The following is a 22449-nucleotide window of genomic DNA, read 5'->3' on the forward strand; positions in this document are numbered from 1 at the left end:
AACAAGCGCTCAGACCCCCACTCGGCCAATATGGCGATCGAAAAAAATGCGGACAAATATTTGGCCGAAATATGACCTAGAAATTCCCGGCGTGAGCAGGCGGTTTTCCCCCAGTACGAGGGAAAAATAAACTGAGATGTATGGGTTATTGACCAAGTGTGAGGTCAAGATGGCTGGATATTGGCCAAGTTCTTTTTTTGCGTGTTTATGGACCGAGACGGAGTCGAGGTCCATAAACTCGCAAAAAACAGAACGAGGCCAATATCCAGCCATCTTGACCGAACAAGCTTGGTCAATAAAGAATTTATCATATGGCTTTCGGGGAAATTTTTCTTGTGGGAGACGGCGGGTAGTCCCGAGCGGGCAAGATAGCTCCATCTTGCCCGCTCGGGTAGCCAATCACAGCGCAGGATTTGATTCATCTTGCCCGCTCACGGAGCTAGCCATATAATAAAAATAAGTCTTCCGTCCCTTTCCGTCCTGCTCCTGAGACTCAAAACATGTCCTAGCCATTTAGCTGCGCAATTCTTAGGCGGGAGTAAGTCTTTTTTTCAGCCGAAGCACGAATTTTTGTTTGCTTGGTTGCTCAGAAGTCCCAGAAACGATAAATACAAGTCCCGCACATTTTGGGTTCTTGTTTCTGAAATATTGTAACGTATCAATACATGGAAAAACTCGTTTGGCATTTCTTCTTCGCTTCCCGCCCTCTTCGAACTCCCGCATTTCGCTATTTCCTCTCCCACTTCTTGTTCCCTTTCCGTCTTCACCTCTCAGTATCCTAAACTACAGCGAATGATGGAAGGACAGCAAAAGGAGAGAAAGTGGGAGTTTTGGCTGTTGTCTGTGGCCTGTCTCTCTTCCTTGCACACTATCCATTTAACTAGATCGGAGTTTCGCGCTCATGGACAAGTTAATGCAAATAAAGAATCAATGGCTCGGGCCCGGGGCTAGAGGGGGTACTTCCCATTTGTAGGCTAATGGGGATGGGCCGCTCAATGGGGTCGCATTTTCACAAGTAGATTGACTAGAATGGGTTGCATTTTTAAAGAATGGGGTCGCGCATTTTCGAGATTTCTGTGGCAAGAAAAGTTTGGATTTAAAAATGGGAAGATTTGCGGTGAAAAAGTTGTTACCGTTCTACGTTCAGTTTTACAAAGGTGTCACTTCATATTAGGATGAAGTAGTTTTCATAAGGTAGGTGCATAAACAGAAAGTGATTAAATTGGGATCGCGAAAATTACATTTAACTAAAAGTGAGTAAGATGGGCTCTAAATTGGCCACAGAATAGACTATTTAAACAATAGATTGTTTATGTCGCGGAATTATCGGCTGATAGTTGCCCCCGCGGAAATTTGATGCTCTTAAAACAAATACATGCCCGAGAAGCGAAGCTTCGAGGGCAAATATGCTAAATTAGAGAAAACCAAATTTCCAAGGGCGACTATGAAACCGATAGTTCCGAGACATAAACACTCTATTGTCTTTACTGTTCACCTCTAAATTTTCTTCCGCGCGCCAGTTCAAAAGTCATATATTAATTATTTTCAACTTTTTTAGATGAAAGAGATGAAAGCCATGCATGAAAGCCAAATGTAAATTTGAAAAAGAAGACAGAGAAAAACCCACCTAATACAATTCCAATTGTTTATTTTTTATAAACCCGCTCTTTTACAGAAAAAATTTCACGGACAAGTACTATCCATCCTTTTATTTTCCTCGGACGGGCACTATGGGTTGATAGTGTCTCTTCGCGGCTGAACACTATCGCGACACGTGATCAATTTAAACCAATACGAATCGGAGAAAATTTAGGGGTGAACTATAAAATGGTATAGTGGTTCTGAGGGGACAGCGGCATATACCCAATAAAAATTGTAGCCGCATCCCGGGTTACTAGAGAATCGAGTCGCTTTTTATTTGCAAATCAATGCCAGTAAATAGTGGTAGTGATCGTTACTGCTATTTCCATTGTTATGTTTTGTTAAACTACCACTGTTCAGTATTTTAAAACTGATTTATAGGTACCCTATACTTTAACAAAATGTACTGTAAATACCAGGCTTCACTATAACGACGCTGATCGGCATTTAGGGACTTTGTGCGGAGGGAGCTGCGAACGCACTCGGTGCACATTCCCTAACTACAGGCCTGAGCTAGCACGCGTGTAAAACTAATAATTAATTTCAAGCTCAATAATGAAACGAGCTCAAGTATTCACCCAAAAATGTAGAAAGGCTACAACATATTGTGAAACCTAATCGGGGCTGTACTCAGGGCATTATGAATTCTATGAAATCAATCACGTAGATTGGCAGTTAAATAAAACAATCGCCCTTTAAACTTCCCCTGTTTACATGCATAAAGTATCACGACAAATATGGGAAAATATTGAAACAGTTTATTGACATTTCTTCACCTAACAGTTTTTATCTTACAAGAGAAGCGCGTATCTACTTTTACCCGCTGGTACATTGTCACACCCATTATTAGTCTTGTTAATGTCACACAACATACACTACTGATTGTTTCAGTGTACAACAAATTCCAAATTAAAATGTTCTTTGTTAAGGACGCATCTTCTAAACTTAGGTGAACCTACAAATTACACCGCTAAGTCAGTTTTGAGATAAGTAATCTAAACTAGCTATAGCAATGATAGATATTGGCAACTAAGATCAGACAATCTACCACTAATAAGGAAATATAATGGTTTAAAACACTTGAAATTTAAATTTTAAACAAAGTGAGTTTTCCGTCTTTTCTCCTCGAAACAAAACATATGTTACACTCGAAACGGAAAATAGATGAGTAGCTACTTGAAAGGTAACTTTTCAGCTATTTCTATTCTGTGAGTTTTCTAATATGTAACCAATTCAACTACAGACTACCAGTGACAAATGGTTTAAAATCATGTATTTCACTAATAGCAATGAGAGAACCGATTCATATTACATGGCAAGTGAGTGGATATATCTATTCAAAAATCTGGATGCGATGGTTGTGGTAGTCAGTCACTACTATCCTACCATCACTAAGAACTGCTGTAGCGAGTGGGCCAACAAACTCTCCTATCCCGCTCCCTCTTATTCCAAATGTTTTTACAAACTTTCCACTCAGTTCAAACACCTGAACTCTATGATTTGCTGAATCACAAACCATCAGTTGTCCTGCCTTGTTAACTAACAAGCAACGAGGACTACTGAACTCCCCGTCCCCCTCCCCCTTCTTTCCAACCTTATACAGGAAATTCCCATCCCTATCTAATACATCGATACAGTGTTTATCCTTGTCTGATACTATAAGATGGTTGTCATATTGCACACAGTGATAAGGAAAGGTGAAAAAACCCTCTCCGCCAATTTTACATAAAAACCGACCACTGGGAAAAAAGATCTTGATTAGTTTGTTATTTGAATCAGCAACAATATAATTTCCGTCACTGTCTATGGATAAACCAAAAGGATCCTTGAGCTGGTGATCTAGATTTCCCTTTCCACCAAACTGGTTCAGGAACTCACCCTGCTCACTAAAAACTTGCACTCGGTGATTATCACTGTCTACCAGTATAATGTGGTCATTGTTATCAAAAGCTATCCCAACAGGATAGTTAAATTCTCCCTGTTTATCACACTTTCTACCAAACGATCTTAGGTAAGTTCCATCACTACTAAATATTTGAATTCTGTTATTACCTTCATCAGTCACTGCAATTTCATCACTTTTATTCACTGCCACTCCCCGTGGACCGTTAAACATTCCAGCAGCTGACCCTCGTTGCCCAAACGATAGCACGGGTCTAAACTGTCTGGGTTTAACTTCAACAACGAAAGGGCTGCCATAAACGTGATCTTCATTTACCTTCACTGACAAGTCACGTTTTTCAGTTTCTTTAGCGAAGTAACTGATCTTGTAGCTGCCATCTTTGTTATCTTGGACTCGCACTTTCGTCACACAATCCTCTCCCTGATGATTTTTGATTCCCACTGTTATGGAGTCACGCGCTTCATAACATTGTTCTCCTTCAGCATTTCTTGTTGTCAAAACAAACTGTGCTTCAAGACCGACGATAGCTTCACTTGTTCCGTTTCCTTGGACACTTGACTGATTCGCACTAGTTTTGCTGATAAATGTTTGGAAAGCGCCGATTCCTTCAGTGACAGTTTTCGCCATTACTGATTCGTTTTCTGTGAAAATGAATCGACGAAAGCCTTCAAGGTCACAACCTACTTGGTTTCCAACATCGCTGACATCTTCCTTAAACATTGTGGTCAGTGACTTGTCTAACTGTACAATCTCAGCGCTTGTGCTTCGCTTTAAAAGTGTGTCAGTTTTTTCAATCCCTGTCTCGATAAGCTTTACGTTCTTGTCCAGATTGCGCTGTTCAGTTCGCAGAGGCTCGAGAGATTCTTTAACTTGTATGTCCACTTTGTTCAATATTTCCTTCTCCTTGGCTTCGATAACTGCCATCAAATGTTCAGCAAATCTGTGTACCTTTCGTTTGACGGCAGCGGCTTGTTCTTCAATGTGAATACAGTTCTCGTCAAGTTCAGCGATTTTGTTTCTCTTCTGTTGCGCTTTTTGTTTTTGCAATTCAATCGCTTTTTTCACTTGTAACTTGCGTTCATTTGCAGCTACTTCCAAAAGCATCTTGGCATGACCCTCGTGATCCGTTAAAGCACAGGCGTTGCAAATGGCAACTCCACAGTCCTTGCAAAAGAACTTCAACTCTTCTTTTTCATGGTGTTTCTGCTGGCAAAACGCTGGTCGTTTTAACACTTCCTCGATGTCTTGATCTTGAAAGTCTTTAAGCGCCAACACTCGGTGTTCTTTGTTGACTCGAATTATGTTGTGCCCGGTGATGCAGTCGTCACACCAGAATACACAACACTGGAAGCAGTACAAACTCTGTACGCTCTTTTTGTCGCAATTTCCACACTTCACTCCGGTGGAATTACATTCTTTGATTGCCAACACATCTAGCAAACTGTTGATGCGAAAGTTGGTCGGCAAGTCCTGCAGCTTTCCACTTTCAGGGACTCTACTCTCTCTTCTACATTCTGGGCAAGCTATGACATCATGGCGGCCACTCGTTCGTAGAATACCTTCCAAGCAGTGAAGACAAAAACTGTGTAAACATGGCAGCTGTTTTGGATCTGTGAATGTGGTCATGCACACAGAACAGGATACTTCTTCATGAAGATTGTCTAGCAAGGTTTTTATATCCATGATTTAAGGCGGAGAGACAAACTTGGTATCGAGATGAGAACGCCTCCAACAATGGAGCCTTCTGATATAAAAATACTGTATTTATCAGATTGTTAATATTGACCAATCACGAGAGGTTTGACTTTCTATTATGTCTGACTTCTTAGAATTGTTTACACTTTGATTGCCAAGATTTCTAGGAATCCTCAAAATAGCGTGACCTATGAAGACGATTGCGAAACTGCGAGGTGTGCTTTGCAGGTTATACACTTTGTGAATCAGTCTGTCTACTTCTTTTTGTTGCAAAACCTAAATCTCCATCACTTGTGTCTGATGAATAGAAGATGTTCTTTGGTTCGTTTAAGAAATTTATCGAAATTGTCTAAAAGGATAAACATTCCTGGGAAGAGGGGGGAGGGTGAGTTTGGGTAAAAGAACAACAAAATGACTGGGACGTCAGCGATTGCAAAATAACAAGATTGGGAAATTTCAACGCTCGTGTAATATTAACTCTGGGAATGGTTTCTAGCTATTTCCACATTTCCTTTAATGTATTTAAGGATGAAGTTAAGTAAGTTACCGGGTGAATGCTTCCTGTCCTAGACCGTGACTGCCCTGAACTGACCATTTAAACCTCTGCTGGCAGAGTTACGATTGAGTGAACATTCATTTGCTCGTAATTAGCACAGCTAAAAACATACGCGGGTATAACTACTAACACTTATTTTGTAGGCTCATAATTAGGTGCCTTCAAATATTCACTCAAAGAGAGTCCAGATTTGGGAAAAATCTAACGGCGGAGGTAATCAATAGATTACTAATCTGTTGGCTAAATCAATCTCTCAAATAAATCATCCCAATCTAACTACACCTGTTTATCATCGGCAAAATATCAGAACAAGTTTGAACAAATATTGCCACAGTTTATTAACATTTCTCTACAACCTAAATGAAAAGAGTCTACATAATTTTCAATCTTACCAGCGTGAATCCCTTTAAGGCAAGTAAATAGCAACATGCATGCATTATTTAATGTCGCCCAACATAAACTGGTGCTAATGAATTAAAATATTTTTTGTGGAAGATACGTCCACTAAACGTTGTTCAACTTATAAGTTATACTGCTGGGGCGTTTCTGAGACCAAGGACTTATTTATAACAATGATTGACAACTAATATCACACAATTTACTCGTATTACAAAACAAATCCCGCTATTTGTTTGTTGCCTGCTAAAGAAACTTCGATAAGAATTCGTTAAAAGCGCCAAAGTAATTTTGAGGAACTGATATTTACAACAGCTCAGCCTAAAGTTACTCTGTTGGACTACTTACGTAACAAGTAATGGATCTTCCACTGGCAAAATAAGATACTATAACGGTTTAGGAACCCTGACGTTCGAGGAACACGTAATACATGAGAAGCAGATAATAAAAGAAGTAGCTATGCATTTAATTTTTCAGTCATATTAACCGAGTGAGTTTTCGTAATTTGTATCTTGAGTCTTGTGATAATAAATACCGTATTTATTACATAAATTTTATTTGCCACCAAATAAAAGCGTTTATGGCTTCTACCCACGCTCCTAGAGTTACTTTAAACGCAGTGTTAAATTTTCAACCAAGAGATTAAGATGATGAGGAAAGGCTGGGAGTACTGAACGGTCGAACTAAATGGGCACGGGGTCATAAAGTACAAACTTGATTGAGCAATAGTCTCAAGACCATCACAAGACAATCTTGTGACTTCGAGAACAATAGCAAATTCATTGGTAATAGTCACGAGTTTCACTGGAAAATAACTTAGCCTCGCTTTCAGCGATCGGTATAGGACGGGGCATGTTTCTCGAGTTCGTCCTCTTTGTCTCCAGACCTGACACACGCAGCGAGTTCGACCCTCCTCCTGCCTTCCTCCATCTCTTTTATATTATATGTATTTGTGATTTAGGCCCTTTTCCTTTTTTCTCGCGCTCTCACCTCTGCAAGAGCTTAGCAAATTATAATAATTCGTTAATAATGTATTTCATATTAGTTTTAATCAATAAATCGGCCATTCTGCGTGGCCAAAATTTATCCCAACGACGACTTGTCTGGTTTCGATTTCTTGCCGAGCGCTCTAGCAAACAAAGCTCGACTGTTGACCTAGAAAATTGACATAGGTACAGCTTCATACTTATAACTTTGGAAACAAGGGAAGAAGACATAAAGACTGTTAATATTGACCAACCACGAGAAGTTTGACATTCTGTCTGAGTTGGAGCTTATGGCTCCGCTCACGACTTTTCACTAGGTCGTAAGCTCTCTTGCGACTCCGACTCCAACTCCGTGGCTAGTGAAAACCAGTCTTAATGCGTAAAATTTTAATGGAAGTGTCACCCAACGAAATCAAGGCAAGGTTTCGGCCATTTCACATGTGACGACGTTTGTGAAGCGAAGTATTACTGTAAAACACTTTGAATCTTGCCCTATCTTCGTTGCCTTTAATCCCAAAACTGATCAACGTCAATTATCTCCATAAAGAAATAAACACATCAGCAGGAAGACCGGTGATGAGAATTAAGGCAATAATGAAATTAAACTGGGTGATAATGTTTGATGTACCACCACTTTTGACCTCCATGACAGAATTAATATATAGATTTAGGCCAGCCTAAAAGCAGAGCTCCTCAGTTATTTTTCGGAATGTTGTTACTAATGAAAATAATCCAACATGTATGTGAGGTAAATTACGAATGATTTAATAGTTTCAGCCGGAACTAGTATTACATCAGCAGATCGAGGTGTAAGATGGTGTGATTATGAAACATAGAGCCACGATTTCAAGGATTTCTGGGAAGCCACTAAAAATCTTGATCACATAACAGAACTGTCTTCTGTGCTTTTTGGTGGCATTTCTTGTTCTTTCCTACCTTATTTAGAAAGACAAGGCATTGTTATTAATCATTATATTCTTCCTTAGTTAACATGGGGACTCCCTCACAAAAGAAGTTTACACATTTTTTTGTTGTGGGGACTGATTGAAATGCAGTGGTTACAATATACTCAGTCCCTGAATCTCTACCAAATGAAATCTCACAAAAATACCAAAACAGTATACATATGTGAAAAGTTGGAAAGTTTTGTTTTCTAACTTGTCCCCAAAGATACATTTAGCCATCTTCACTATTGTACAGAGTCTCCTCCTGCTGGAAGGGTTTGCAATAAGCAAAATCACCCTCCCATGAATGGTAATTACGATATTTTTTTTTGCTGATCATGAATACTTGCATAGGCTTCTAATAATAATTTTATTATTCAATTTCAATGTGATAATTGTTCTTTTTCTCGACTGGCATTGTGGACTACAACAGCTGTTTTTGGGTTCCATTAATTAATTTTGCTATGATTAAATTATACCAAGAATTATCAGTAAGCTAAGAGGAAGTTATATTATGTACATGTATTTTGTCTGCACTACACAACCAAATGCACTCCAAGGTTATCAGGCATAGGTACATTTGTCAGAAGAGCCCAGCATATCCAAGATATGTTTTGATTGACATATCAATTAAGATAATTTACAGCAAAATGGATAAAAAATACATCAATATCCTACAAGCACCAAAGCCAGACATGGGGTTACAAGGCAATCATTTAAACAACAGATTGAAATAATTTATAAATTAGAGAACACTATTTCTACAACAGAATGGAACAAATTAACCTTATCGGACATTGCGAATGGTAAAGCTGTCTGTAGAATGTCACAAATTTCTCAACCCTTTCTTTCTACAAAAATGCTAATCCTGAAACTTTGCTTAAGACCCAGTTCTCCATTTCGTGTTGACAAAATATCAATTTATGCCATGTCCAATGCAGATTATCACAAAATTGATTTAAAAGCTCAATAAATATCATTTTAAAGCCAAAAAGCCAATTATTTAAATAAACCATGAGTAAATTATCTCTAAGAAAAACTGATTAATTTAACAGGCACTTAAAAATAATTAGTTAATATGTGTTTCTTAATAATGTAATGCAGTGTATCTGTCACAATGTTGCAGCTATGATATTACTACAAACAGGATGGGTTGCAGAACTGAACCTCCAAGTCAGTTTATTCAATGAACTTGGTGCAGAATTTATAATCCCATCAAGTTGTCTGTAAATACAGAGAAACCAAACAAAGCATTACAATCATAAGTAATGAATTACTGAACTCTTTTACGTGTATGAACAGTGTATGTTCCATTAATATTGGGATCTCTCAGAAGCTGCATCCATGACAAATTAATTTGTTCCCAGATGCATTTGTTGATAGAACTTTTCACAAATTAATATCTCTGTCATAACAGTGATCTCTGTGTTCTACAACAATTAGTACACAAGAAAAATACACTCAGTAAGATATTGTTTACAATAAAAATCAATGCCTCTAAGCAATCATAAGGACCTTAAATTTATATTTCCTCAGAAATATCTCACCAGGCCATGGTTGCTTTGAAAATCTTTGATGTTTTAATACAGGCTCCCCATCTGTAAACTGTTCATATATTGACTGACAGGAACAGGCATGTAATTCCTTTCTTTGATATACAGTGTACTTCATTGTTAGTTGTTTACTGAGTGTTCGTAGTGAATCAAATGCTAGGGGTTGGTACTCCAACTTTCACTGTGGCAGGCTCTGCCCTAAGATACAAAGCAAACTTACATGACTTTTACGAACTTCGCCACTTGCTTTCGAGAGCAAATGCAATTTGCTTCAAACAAGAAACTGGAACATTGAGGGTTACAACAATGTGCACAGTCCCAATCACAGGGTCATCCAGGCTGTTTGGTCGTACATATAACTGTAAAACTGTATATGAGTTCAGCTTCCAGAAGAAAATCAGAGTTCGTCAGGATAAATACTGATGTTCTTGCTTACTCAATGAATGAATGTGCAGTTCCAGAAGATATTCACACCCAACACCCATTCATGGCCAGTCTTTAGAAATTCCAAATTAAAGTATCAGGAATCAAGAGTTCTAAGAGAGAAAAACCCTCCATGTGGGGTATGAATCTTTTCTTGAAGAAAACAATGTCTGAGAAATCATTAATTACAAAATAATGTTTAAGAAACATCTTACCTTTCAGAGAAGTTTGTAATCTACACTGTCTGGCCAGTTCATATATTTGACAAGTTGACACTGGGCATGTTTGTAAATTTGTGCCCTTCAACATCACATTACTATGTAGTAGCACTGGTCAACTAAAAACAGCATAATTTGGTTAATTAATATACACTGTACATTATTAGGTTGAAATATTCGTGTAGCTTGTTGCACATCAACAGATAGAGAAACTATTTGCACCTGAATCATAACGAGTGAAAAATCATGCATGAGACATTTACATGTACATGTAACAGCCCTTCACCTCAGAACCATCACAGATATGATATGATATTTTTAAACTTTCTGAAATTTCAAATTATTCAAGATTAACATATGCACATACATCATCTGGGGCAACCCTAAAACACTGAATTTGGAAACCGAAATCCCGAATCCAGAATCTGGATTCTGGAATCTGGAACCAAAAACCAGAATCTGGAATCCAGATATTATGAATGATGATAGAAATAATTCACTTCAGCAATGTCTAATAAATAAATATGAGCAAAAATTATTTTGTTGTTATTTATTTTCTTGGCTTTACTTCAGCCACAGACTGTAATTGCTAAAAAATTATTGACTAGTTCTGAACAACCCTTAGCTATATATCTGGCCCGGTTGTCCAAAAGCTGCATAAAGCTATCCATTGGGTACATCACTATCCAGTCAGGGTTACTGATTTTTTGGGTGGATAGAGTTACTCATAGCCTGCGAGGAGGCTCTAGTATCTGTCTCTAGTGTCTGAGCAGGCTAAATAGGTGTCTAGTGTTTTTCTGCATTGGCATGTCACCAAGAGCCTTCATGCGGCTTTGCCACTCACGCCCCCAGCCCAAACACGAGAGCCTGCTCATAGGCTAAGTTACCCATCTTTTGTTCAAGCTGGCCCTGGTGAGAGCCTGGTTCTTGTCTAGATCAAATTGCTCTGAGAAGACTGGTGAGCAGCACATTAACAACAAGCTATTATAGGCTATTGCAGTGAGTTTCTGGCAGTCTTTTAGCATCTTTTAACAACATGTGGTCTGATCTGTTAGCAAATGAGAAGCAGATGGAAGTAAGTGTGCAACATTTCTAGAAATTGTTTTAATATGATGGCCGCCAAGAATATGAAATGCTGATTTGTCACAGTATCAGTGTGGAAATTGTGTTAATCTGGAATTGGTCTTGTATCTGTTGGAAAAATCAAATTTCATATTTAGACCAGACGGGTTAGCCTTTGGACTTCAAAAGTGGAGGGCGTGACCGTCAATGTACAGGGGCTGCCACTGACGGATATCCTGTTCTCTATGACATTTTCTATCTTGTTCAGTATCTACTAGAGATAAAGGATAAATTTACACTTCTGGTAAATTGAAGATCACTTATTAAACAAAATGGCAATTACCAGCAAGCTTATTTTAAGAACTCTCGAGGTGCTTGGAATAAAATTAAGACGCACTTTACTGAGATTCTCATAATCATAGCCCTCACTAAACATAACGGTTGCACGATTTCAACAGATGGGGAATTTTTGTTTCAAAAAAGGTTAAGTTTGAGGTCCTTTTTACTTGGCAGCTTACTTTTTACAGTTGAAAAGCTAAGCAAAACAATTTTCACGTATTTGAAGAACTTATTTTCTTTGATTTGCGGATTCCGGTTTCTGGTTTCTGGATTCCGGTTTTTGGTTCCAGATTCCGGATTCTGGTTTCTGGGTTTTAGGGTTGCCCCATTGTTAACAGAGTGTTTGCTTCACATTCAGTTTACACATGGCTGTTATCCAGCATAGGCAGACTTATAAGTTTTCCTTCAAAAATATATTGCAATAACTATTAATGCATCTTTCATTACTTATTCTTGTGATGAAATGACACGAAATCCAAGAACAAGAAGTCATAAGCATAAAACTAACTTACGTGGTAGTGCTTACAGTTCCTCTTACTGTCTGCATATGTTGTCCATAAACTGGTGCTGCCTGGACAATGTACTCATTATTTTTCTGATCACACCTTTTAAAACGTCACTGTTATATAATTTGTCCTGAAAAAGCAATACATGAAATGTTATGCCTTTGGCACTCACCAAATACCTTTACATGATGTATAATGTACACCATATCAACATTCACAATTCTTTTTACTTTCATAATTTGTAACTCTTTTGTGTCATTTTCCCTCACTTGAAGACAGGACTTCCACATTAGGTGATAATTTGCCTCTGGAATCTCTATGAATTCACAGGGAGTGATAACAATTAAATCATGACTAATTTTAGCAAAGGAGGCATTCAAATGTCAGATTTTAATGCTAAGTTGATACTGTAACTTTACATTACTCTTCGTATATATATATAACCTCTCAATTATTGCACCTATAGACAGAAGGTGTGCTGGGGGAAGAAATGTTCTAAACTCTCTGAACTTTTCCCCCTTACCTGTAATAGGATGACCGCAGAGACATCCGCGGTGAATTGGCCATGTACATCGAATGGATGAGGGCCACATTCCCAAGCAACTCTTGTATGGAGAACTAGTACAAGGAAAAAGGCTGGTAGGACGACCGAAGCTCCGTTTCAAGGACGTGGCGAAGAGGGACATGCAGGCCATTGGTCTTCCAATCGATTCGTGGGAGACTCTTGCCAGTGACAGGAGTGCATGGAAAACAAATTGCACTGAAGCCCTACGAGAGGGAGAAAAGCTTCTGCACATCACAGTGGATACCAGGAGAGAACGTCAGAAGGCCAGGGCCCTTGCTCCACCTACTGATTCCACTTATGTCTGTGGTTCTTGTCACCGCATCTGCCGATCACGAATCGGACTCCAAAGCCATCTCAGAAAATGTTTAAGGAAATGTACAATTACTAACACACGCTAAAATTATGGCCTAGATTGTCCGATAATGCCAATACAACATATAATACATTATGAACTACATGTACGGTTTGTAACCAACACCAACATCAGGTGATGTATACACATGTATATTTTGTTGTCGTCTGTAATCATAAAAAAATAAAAATTTAAAATCCTCCATGAAGTTCATACTCAATAACACTGCTACATGTAGCGCTGTTACTGGAAATCAATTTAAGTGAAATTGTTGAAACAGCTCTGTCAAAATTGTTTCTAGCAGTTAAGGCAGGATAACAGAATATACATGTAGCACACAGCAAAGGCTAGAGATACTAAAATAAAATAAAATAAAATAATCAACACTAAAACGAATGTAATTCTTTACTTGAAAATTATTCTCCCGTAATGCCCATGGGCCAATTACAGGCATGCTAAAAAGTCCTAACACAAAGTAAAAGGAAATTAAGAAAAGTATTGCTTTTTTCCAGAAAATTGTAGCGACTGAAGACAATGATGGAACACTCTGAGAGTGCATTCTATCAACCTGATGAGATAAAATTTAAGGAGAATAGAGAATTCACAAAGTTATATCACAAACGAATTGGTAAAGGACAGGAGAAAGGAAACTGTACAGCCACGAAGAAACTGAAACTTTCTTCGACGAGCAAAAAAGTATGCATGCACAACAAAGAAAACAGTCAGTGACATTCATTTAATAAGTTAGTTAATAAAAAATTAGTGTGAAGAAGAGAGCAGAGAGATCAGAGAGAGTGGGGATAGGAGAGCGCTCTCTCCAACTAAATTGTGTATATATGTATGTAAAAGTTATTCTTATATAATTACCGAGAAATGGTCAGGGCAAGAACTTCTATTACACTGTTCAATTTACCGAGTTAATTAGTACCATCTCACTTTTTAGGAACATTTCCATATTAAGTGTAAATACCGCATCGGGGAATAACCTCTTATTAAGAAAATAGGGTCCATGTACCCCCAACCAAAAGCAATGGCACAAATAAAATGAAACAGCCATTCAAAATCAAAGCAGAGCTTTATTTGCAGACAGGATTGCCATGCATAATCGTCTAATCGACATTTTGGACTATATAAGCATTTCACCAAACCGAACTAATTGGACAGACAACAAAATAAAACGAGGAAATCTACATTATAAACACAAGATGCATATCACTACATCTGAGCTCGAGTATCAACAGCAATTAATCCCTTCTCAATGAAAGGTGACCGAATAAAAGAGAGGATAAAGAAAATTCGTTTAAGCTTGCGGTGTTAAAGTTTAAAAATTATTCACGCTTAAATTTGAATATTACTGAGAGTCTGTATTTTTGCCGACGGCTTAATTTAGCTTTGCAGTCATTTTATTGGCAGTACCTTTACCAGTCTTCAACCAAATTAACCTCGGAATTCACAAAAGCATTTCGCCAAACCGAATAAATTGAACTAACAAAACGAGGAAATCTCCATACTTTGTGATCACAATATGCAAATATTCACATAGGAACAAAAGTAAATTTAGGAAATCCTGTTCGCTTCGGCTTAAAATGGTTTGTAGACCTTTCTTGGTTTTCAAAAACAGAATAAGAAATTTTAGCAGTCTACGAAGCGGCAGTGCTAACTTACTCAGAGAAAACTTCAAAACTCGCCCGGCCGTGTTTACAAGTACGGTTTTGGTTAAGCATATTTTTAGACGTGAGGTTATAAGCTTAAGTTGACGACGAAAATCGACAGAAAACTTAATTTGTTTACAACTTACAGCAACCTCCAAAGTGACCCACGTGTTATTGTTTAGAGACGAGCGAAATTAAAACGATGAAATTTTTAAAATCTCTTACAGCATGGCTTCAAATAAGGAAGATTTTTAATGGATTCCAATTGAAAATAAGCTTATATCGCCGAGGCAACTTGTTAATTTTCATTGCAAACGCAACAACAAAAGTCACTTACCGCAAGTTGGCAATTCAGTTTGGCCAGTGTAAATCTTCCAGGCAGAAACTTGCAGCAAAAGTTGTGAAGACTGAACTGACGTTATATTTTCGATACATCAACGAATCAACCACTTCTTTCCGCTACGTTTACTGTTTTGTAATTTTCCTAAAACACTCCGGTACGTTTGATTCCTCTTGTTCATCACCTGACCAAATCAGGTGACTTTTGAATTTTCTTGCACGGCTGCACAGCATCACGTTCGCGCGAATTTTGAACTTGGCCATGGGGAGGTCGGCAGTCTTCTGCATCAATTTGTCGGGTACTTTCGCCTCCTTTCTATAGCCCTCGTTAGCTTTGGTTCACGGCATTGTTCGGTATTATTTCACCTCCTTTCTCTAGCCCTTGACTAGCTATAATTCACGGCATTGTTCAGTACTGTTTCGCCTCCTTCCCCAGCGCTGGCCCGCTCGGCAGTCTTTCGCGATCTTCTTCGCTAATTCTTTGCCTGTTAATTCTTGCTTTCTGTTTTTTGCTTCAGTGCAACCCTGTCTTAAAAATATTAAATCAACCTCCGCCATCGTTTTTCTTTAAAAATCCCGCCAAGAAAAATGGCATTCTCCCGCTATAAACCATAAGGATCCTGAAGTTGGTGATCAAGACTTCCTCTACCACCAAACCGGTTCAGGAACTCACCCCGCTCATTAAAAACTTGCACTCGGTGGTTATTACTGTCCACCACTACAATATGGCGATTGTTATCAAAAGCTATCCCAGCAGGAAATGTAAAAAATTAACTCGCCACGCGGTACTCCCTGAGATTTTGAAGTGCTTAGGCACTGTTTATCAATCTTGTTTTAGAATTTAAAGGTTAAATTGATCATTTGACTTGCGGCATGTTTCACCTCTGCGACTCACCTAAATGACCTCACTATGTCTTTACTGTGGGTTAAATTAGCCAATCATTTCGACAAGAGCATGGAAAGCACTCACATCGGTCATTTATTTCTATATTGCAGCGAAAAAGCAGCTCTTACGTGACGTTCAATTTCAATAATTCTGTCTGGATTCGCAAAAACATAGCCACAGAATTTGACTTGTCACTAATAATTTTGATACAATTCTGTCCTAGAGCTAGCTTTTCACAAGGCTTATCGTTGCTCAAATAAAAGGAAATAACTCTGCCTTTATGCCTTTTGAGGCCAGTAAGACTAAATTCACTGTCTTTCCGTTGAATCATGCGTTGTACAATTTAATTAAGAGTGCTTTTGATATGAAATTGGAGTCTAAATCAACACGAACTTACAGAGATCAAAACTGCGGCGGAGAGTTGATCTATAGCTTTCTAAAGGCCTGCATCGTCCTAAATGGACTGAACAAGAGCTTCCTACATCGAGAATCGATTGAACTTCAAACAAACTAGGCACTCAACATGTTGTCGCTGCGTCAATTACTGACCGGAAGCCATGCAAATAAATTTCTTCCGCGCTAGCAAATCACAGACAGTCTTCCGTTAGCGACATCAAAGTTCAGAGCAAATAACGCCAACAGCAGCTAGAAATGTCTAGTCCATTGCACGTCTAAGCCCTAACTTGATGTCTGCTGTCTAAAGTAAGCACAACATTACCGCCACAGTGCAAACGGTCTACTATCATGGGGCTAAATTTAATGACGTCCCGTTTCAGTACATCTCAGGACCGCTTCAAGTACGATAATGGACGACGCTTGCTAGCAAATCGTTAGACTTGCACCTTCATTGGACTTAAGGTTACAGTATACCTTCGGGTCGGCAATTTTCTTCAAATTTGGATTTTTGGGTCAAAATAGTGGTCGAAGAATAATCTCTAATTTCTGAAAAAATTTTTTGAAAAAGGCTAAATATTGGCGGAGAAATGGCGGTTTTACGTTTTCACCGGAAGTAAAAGTTTACCTCTTGATTGACAGCCCTATGGCGCGTATGCAATCAACCGAGACGATTTTCGCGGGAATTACCTATATGGATGTCACGAATTGACTACTCAGTTGATCAGCATTGTTGTTCTGACCACCCAGCATTTTTGATATTAGGCGTGTCTCTATTAAGTTATAAGTAAACATAGACCACGTTTAAACCATGGACCGGTTCGAAAAAGCGAAAACAGCGAAGAACGAATGAAAATACATCAATGAGTGAAGAAGCGAAAGTTCGCCACGCGGATGAAGCTATAGTTATCGTGTAAGGCGGGCAAATATTCGTGGTAAGAGAAAAGAAAGGTTCTGTAAAAATTTCGGAACTTGACAGCAATAACAGGGATGCTGACAGAGACTCTTCTGATGAGTCCGATATCGACGAATCGTCGGACTCATTGAGACCATTTGAAATATTATCCATGCACAGTTGCCCACACACAGTTGCTCTCCGCGCTGTCTTTTGTTTGTTTCCTTCGCTTAGCCACTCTAGCGTTCGTATCCTTTTTAGTCTTCCCCATTTTGCCTGACCAGCTTCAAGAAAAACCGAGCTACAGAAAAATTATCTCTCTGCCTTCGGTTCCTTGAGCGCATTGCGAAACACAAGAGTTTTTTAGAGATTCTCGCGTAAATTTCACCAGGAGGTTAACGGTAGTAAAGTTTCCCTGCACTGATTGGCTTAGTTATCTGAGAACCCATTTGAAGGCGTTTGTGGGCGGAGTTTGTTTGCGAAGCAGAAAATTTTTCTTAGCGCTGTTTTCTCGAATAAATTTTTTCACTTGAAGCAGACACTTTAAAGAGTTATAATTCAAAGGGAATTTGTTCAATTGCTCTTAAATTTGGACAGTGGCTAGTTTAACATATAAACTACAAAAGCATGTCTGGGAATTGTTAATTTCGAAATACTTTTTCTTCGTGAGCGATTTTTGTACGATCACTCCACATTTTTTAAATCCTATTTCGAAAATGTTCTGTAACTTTTTACTGCAATCGAATATGCCAAAACGCAGACACGTTTTTTAAGCGCTTTGAGCCCTGAAACCGAGGAAAAAATTAAATTGGCGAAAAACAAAATTCGCCTTGACTTGTAGCTTTCGAAAGGTGATTTCGGGCGCTCGCATTTAGTGGTCGTGAAAAATTCGACAATTCATTTTCTTTCAAAATTCTTGGTATAGTTTGATAGCTAGCTCCATAAGCTTTAATTTGATATAGGGGTTTAGGTATCTACAGCTTAAACTGCACGCGCTACATCGCTTGCGCGCGAGACACCCCTGAAGGTATACTGTAACCTTAATGATGTATGGCACGCTAATCGGTCAGCTCCTTCTCAGAGTCACCGCGCGAACTGAAATTCAGACGAGTGTAGCCTGGGCTAAACTTAACACGATAAATAATTTTAAAAAAAATAGATAAATAAATGAAACATGCAGCAAGAAGTTCTCTACATTTCTTGTTAGGTAAGATTTACAAGTTGCTGCCATAGCGAAAGCAAGAAAAAAAAATCAATAAAAAGATAGAAAACGCTTGATTTAGTCTTTAACACTGGTTTCATAAATCCAGACATCGTATTCATTTGTGCTCACGAGCAGCTTTTCAGCTTTTGCTGCAGGTCAAATTGAATCTATAATAATAATCAAGTGATGAAGATTTGCATCGTCCGCAGTTCGTTACACATGGCTGCTCACACATCGGGATTCTTTTGATCACAAAATGCATAGCTTCAAAAATTGTCAATACAAAGGCTGATGCAAGGGTTAACGAAGAAAATTTGAATGGCCATCAAACCGAAAATGATACTGGGAATGATCAGATCAACTTGGTTGTGACTAGCGCTGACAGATCAGTTTGGATGTTCGACTTGCTGATGTCGTACTATTGTTGATTTCCGAGAAAAGTAGCGCGTTTTAACGCGACAATTGCAGTTACCATATGCTAATGAGGCAAAATTTTGACCCAACATGGTCTAAGCTATCGTAAGCGATCACCTAGGCTAGACATTTTGGTTGGTCGCTTACGAGAGGTTCCACTGTATTTGACAATTTAGGATACAATCTGACGTCGCCATTCAGTAATGACGTGAATTCCTCAGTATTGACGTATCACCGCATCATTGAAGCTTGCAAGTTCAGTTATGCATGGCGAAGTCGGCTTGGAGATCTAGCGTTTGATTCAGAGATAGACAAGGTGAGTTGAAGAGGCAGGAATCAAGAATAGCTCAGTTTTCATAATTAGGCGTGCCATGTCTCAGTAAATGCTCAATTCACACTCACCGCTCAAGACGCATTCGACGTATGTTCAGAATAAACTCCATATTTACCTAGCAACACTTGTTCCGTTTCCTTGGACACTCGACTGATTCGCACTAGTTTTGCTAATAAATGTTTTGAAAGCGCCGATTCCTTCGGTGACGGTTTTCGCCATTAGTGATTCGTTTTCTGCGAAAAAGAATTGACGAAAGCCTTCAAGGTCATAGGCCACTTGGTCTTCTCCATCGCTGACTTCTTCCTGCCGGAAAGGTTGTGTTTAATGATTTGTCTAACCGTACAATCTCAGCGCTCGTTCTTCGCTTTAAAAGAGTTTCCATTTTTTCAATCCCTGTCTCGATAAGCTTTACTCGTTTGTCCACATCGCGCTGTCGAGTTCGCAGACGTTCGTGACTTTCTTTTACTTGTATGTCCATTTTGTTCGATATTTTCTTCTTCGCCTTGATAACTGCCATCAAATCTTCAGCAAATCTGTGTACGTCACGTTAGACGGCAGCGGCTTGTTCTTCAATATGAATGCAGTTTTCGTCTAGTTCAGCGATTCTGTTTCTCTTCTGCTGCGGTTTTTGTTTTTGTGATTCAATCGCCGATTTCACTAGTAACTTGCGTTCACTTGCAGCTTCTTCCAAATGTAATTTGGCATGACCTCCGTGAAGAATGGCAACCGACAGGAATTGCAAATGGCAACTTCACAGTCCTTCAGGCAAAAGAACTTTAACTCTTCGTTTTCGTGGTGTTTCTGCTGGCAAAATGCTGGACGTTTTAACACCGCTTCGATGTCTTGATCTCTTAAGTATTGACTGAAGCGCCAGCACACGGTGTTCTTTCAGTATTAGCTCGAGTTATGTTGTGCGCCGCAACACAGTCGTCACACGAGAATGTATGACACTGGAAGCAGTACAAACTCTGTACGCTTCTTTTGTCGCAATTTCTTCATTTCACTCCGGTGGAATTACACTCTTTGATTGCCCACATATCTAGCAAACTGTTGATGCGAAAGTTGGTCGGCAAGGTCTCCAGGTTTCCACTGCTAAGGACTCGTGAACCCAAAAACTGTGTAAACATGGCAACTGTTTTGGATCCGCTGCGAATGTGGTCATGCACACAGAACAGGATACTTATCCATGAAGATCGTTTAGCAAAGTTTTATTTCCATGATTAAAGGCGGAAAGACAAACTGGGTTTAGAGATCAAAATACCTCCAACAATGGGGCCTTGTGATATAAAGATACCGTATTTATTAGACTATTAGTATTGAGCAATCACGAGAGGGTCGACATGCTGTCTTATGTGAGTCAATTCTAAAAATTGTTTTTTGACTGCCAAGATTTCTAAGAATCTTGATCGCAATAGTGTGATGACCATGTCACCGAATGCGAAACTCTCAGACATGCAGTAGTCTCTCCGTATCTCTCGCTAATTCTTCTTCTCTGTCTCTCTGTGTCTCAGTTTGAGGACAATCATTGTTCCAAGGAAAATATCTCTAGAGGTGGAAGCTTGGGCTCTGCATTTTAACAATGTTTCAAGGAAAGGGCGAATCGCCAACTAGTACTATTTCGATCTCAATAGTTGCAGGAGACGAAAATAAGCCAGCCAAGAAATTCAACAAACGGTGAGTGTAATTTTTTTTCTCTCTCTCTCTTTGTCGCATTCATTTGTGCTCCACCTTTCATCTTTTGCTTCAAGTCAAATTGATATTAATCATCAACTGATCGAGATTGGTAGTGTCCGTGGTGCGTTGCACGTGGCACCTCGCGTCTTCAGTTTGGCCATCGAAGTTCTTTTGATTATTAAATGCCCAGCTTTGATAAAGAATGACAATAGCCAGGATGATGCAAGACTTAATGAAGAAGCTTAAATGTACAGAAGACTGCGGGGTAAAGGAAACTGTCAGAAATGCTGGAAATGTAAGCATATATTTGTGCACGATGCCGTCTTTCCTTCGAGCGGCTGTTTCTTCAAGTCCCTCAGATGTTCAATTCACGATCGCGTGACAAGCATTCGAGCAAAACTAAAACCTGGGAACTGAAATAATTCATCAGAGGCTACCAATATTTGATAAAACTTCCTTTATTAAAGCTCAGAAAAACTATTACCTTTAACGTTTTTGGAACAGAAGGATTTCGTATGTAAGACTTCACAAACAGAGATTTGTTAAAGCTTTCTTGTTTCGTTCGCCTAAAGCATTTAAATAGCTTTCGATGCCAGAAAAGTTTTACAATGAAAGCTTGTGCTGAATTTATTGTCGTCAAATCGCTAGAAATTCTCTCTAAAATTCCCGCTATGCACTATTAACCTCGAAAGGTTGATACAGACCAGTTTGTTGTTTTTTGTGGTCCGTCTCCGAGTACTGAGTCCCTTTGTTCAACCAGCCAATTCAACTCCACTAGTAAATTCGCAAATTTATTAGGTGGAGGTCCGGCAAGAAACTTAAGCTCGAAATTTAGTAGCTCACACTAATAATATTCCTCTTCTCCGGAAGAATTATTAGATTTTTCCATATTTTAGGAGAAGAAAAGTAGGAATTATGTTTTACAAAGCGTCAACATCGATGAAAAAAAATTGCCGAAAAAAAGTACAAATAAACAAACTCACGTAAGCGTGCAACCCACGGGCAAATGAATAGAGCGTATTAGCCAATCAGAGCGCGCGCTTCGTTAAGGCTATGTTATAAAAGATAATATATTTATACAAAACTGGAAAAATATGTATACACAGATAACTACTAGGTACTTACTAAATGTATAGAATAAAGGGAATGACAGGCAACGAAGAGATATTTAATCGTAAAACAGTTGATATAAAAGATATAGATAGATCACTAAGCTTTTTTTCACAGTTCTTTAAAAAAACATTTCTGAAAGCAGAATGCTCACCTAGGTGGTGATGACTAGTAATCTTTTGTAAATGCTTATGGGCTTTCTAGTTCCCCGGAGAATTTTTTAAACTTTGCCAAAAGGTGTATTTTATTAAACATGGTGACCATTAGACTTAAAGGTAAGAGCATTTTTGACAGGTAACACTGTTACCAGTGGAGGTGCAGTGGTCTCATGGTTAGTTTGCTCGCCTCGGGCTGTTCGAGTTCGGGTTTGGCACCAACTGATCTAGGGTGGCTGTATATCGATCCATTC

At 38.9% G+C, this 22449-nt stretch overlaps 1 protein-coding gene and 1 long non-coding RNA gene across 2 annotated transcripts; both read right to left on the reverse strand.

Annotated features, from left to right (window-relative positions):
* Positions 1-60: 60 nt before the first annotated feature.
* On the reverse strand, positions 61-5929 carry LOC145464112 (E3 ubiquitin-protein ligase TRIM71-like). Its single transcript, XM_081447927.1, has one exon. The coding sequence runs from the start codon at positions 5225-5227 to the stop codon at positions 2975-2977; it is 2253 nt and encodes a 750-aa protein (XP_081304053.1). The 5' UTR covers positions 5228-5929; the 3' UTR covers positions 61-2974.
* Positions 5930-6176: 247 nt separating this feature from the next.
* LOC145463110 (uncharacterized) lies at positions 6177-12717 on the reverse strand. The gene is made up of 4 exons (XR_014041293.1): positions 12229-12717; positions 10313-10434; positions 9669-9872; positions 6177-9345 (listed from the first exon to the last, which is right to left on the reverse strand). It is a non-coding gene; the product is annotated as an uncharacterized LOC145463110 (long non-coding RNA).
* Between the last annotated feature and the right edge of the window lie 9732 nt (positions 12718-22449).

This window comes from Orbicella franksi, chromosome 12 (assembly GCF_964199315.1).
Source record: "Orbicella franksi chromosome 12, jaOrbFran1.1, whole genome shotgun sequence".
Lineage (NCBI taxonomy): Eukaryota > Metazoa > Cnidaria > Anthozoa > Scleractinia > Merulinidae > Orbicella > Orbicella franksi.

What these genes read in the sequence shown, in the direction of transcription:
- LOC145464112 (XM_081447927.1), bottom strand. Translation starts at nt 5,227, where the DNA reads ATGGATATAAAAACCTTGCTAGACAATCTTCATGAAGAAGTATCCTGT.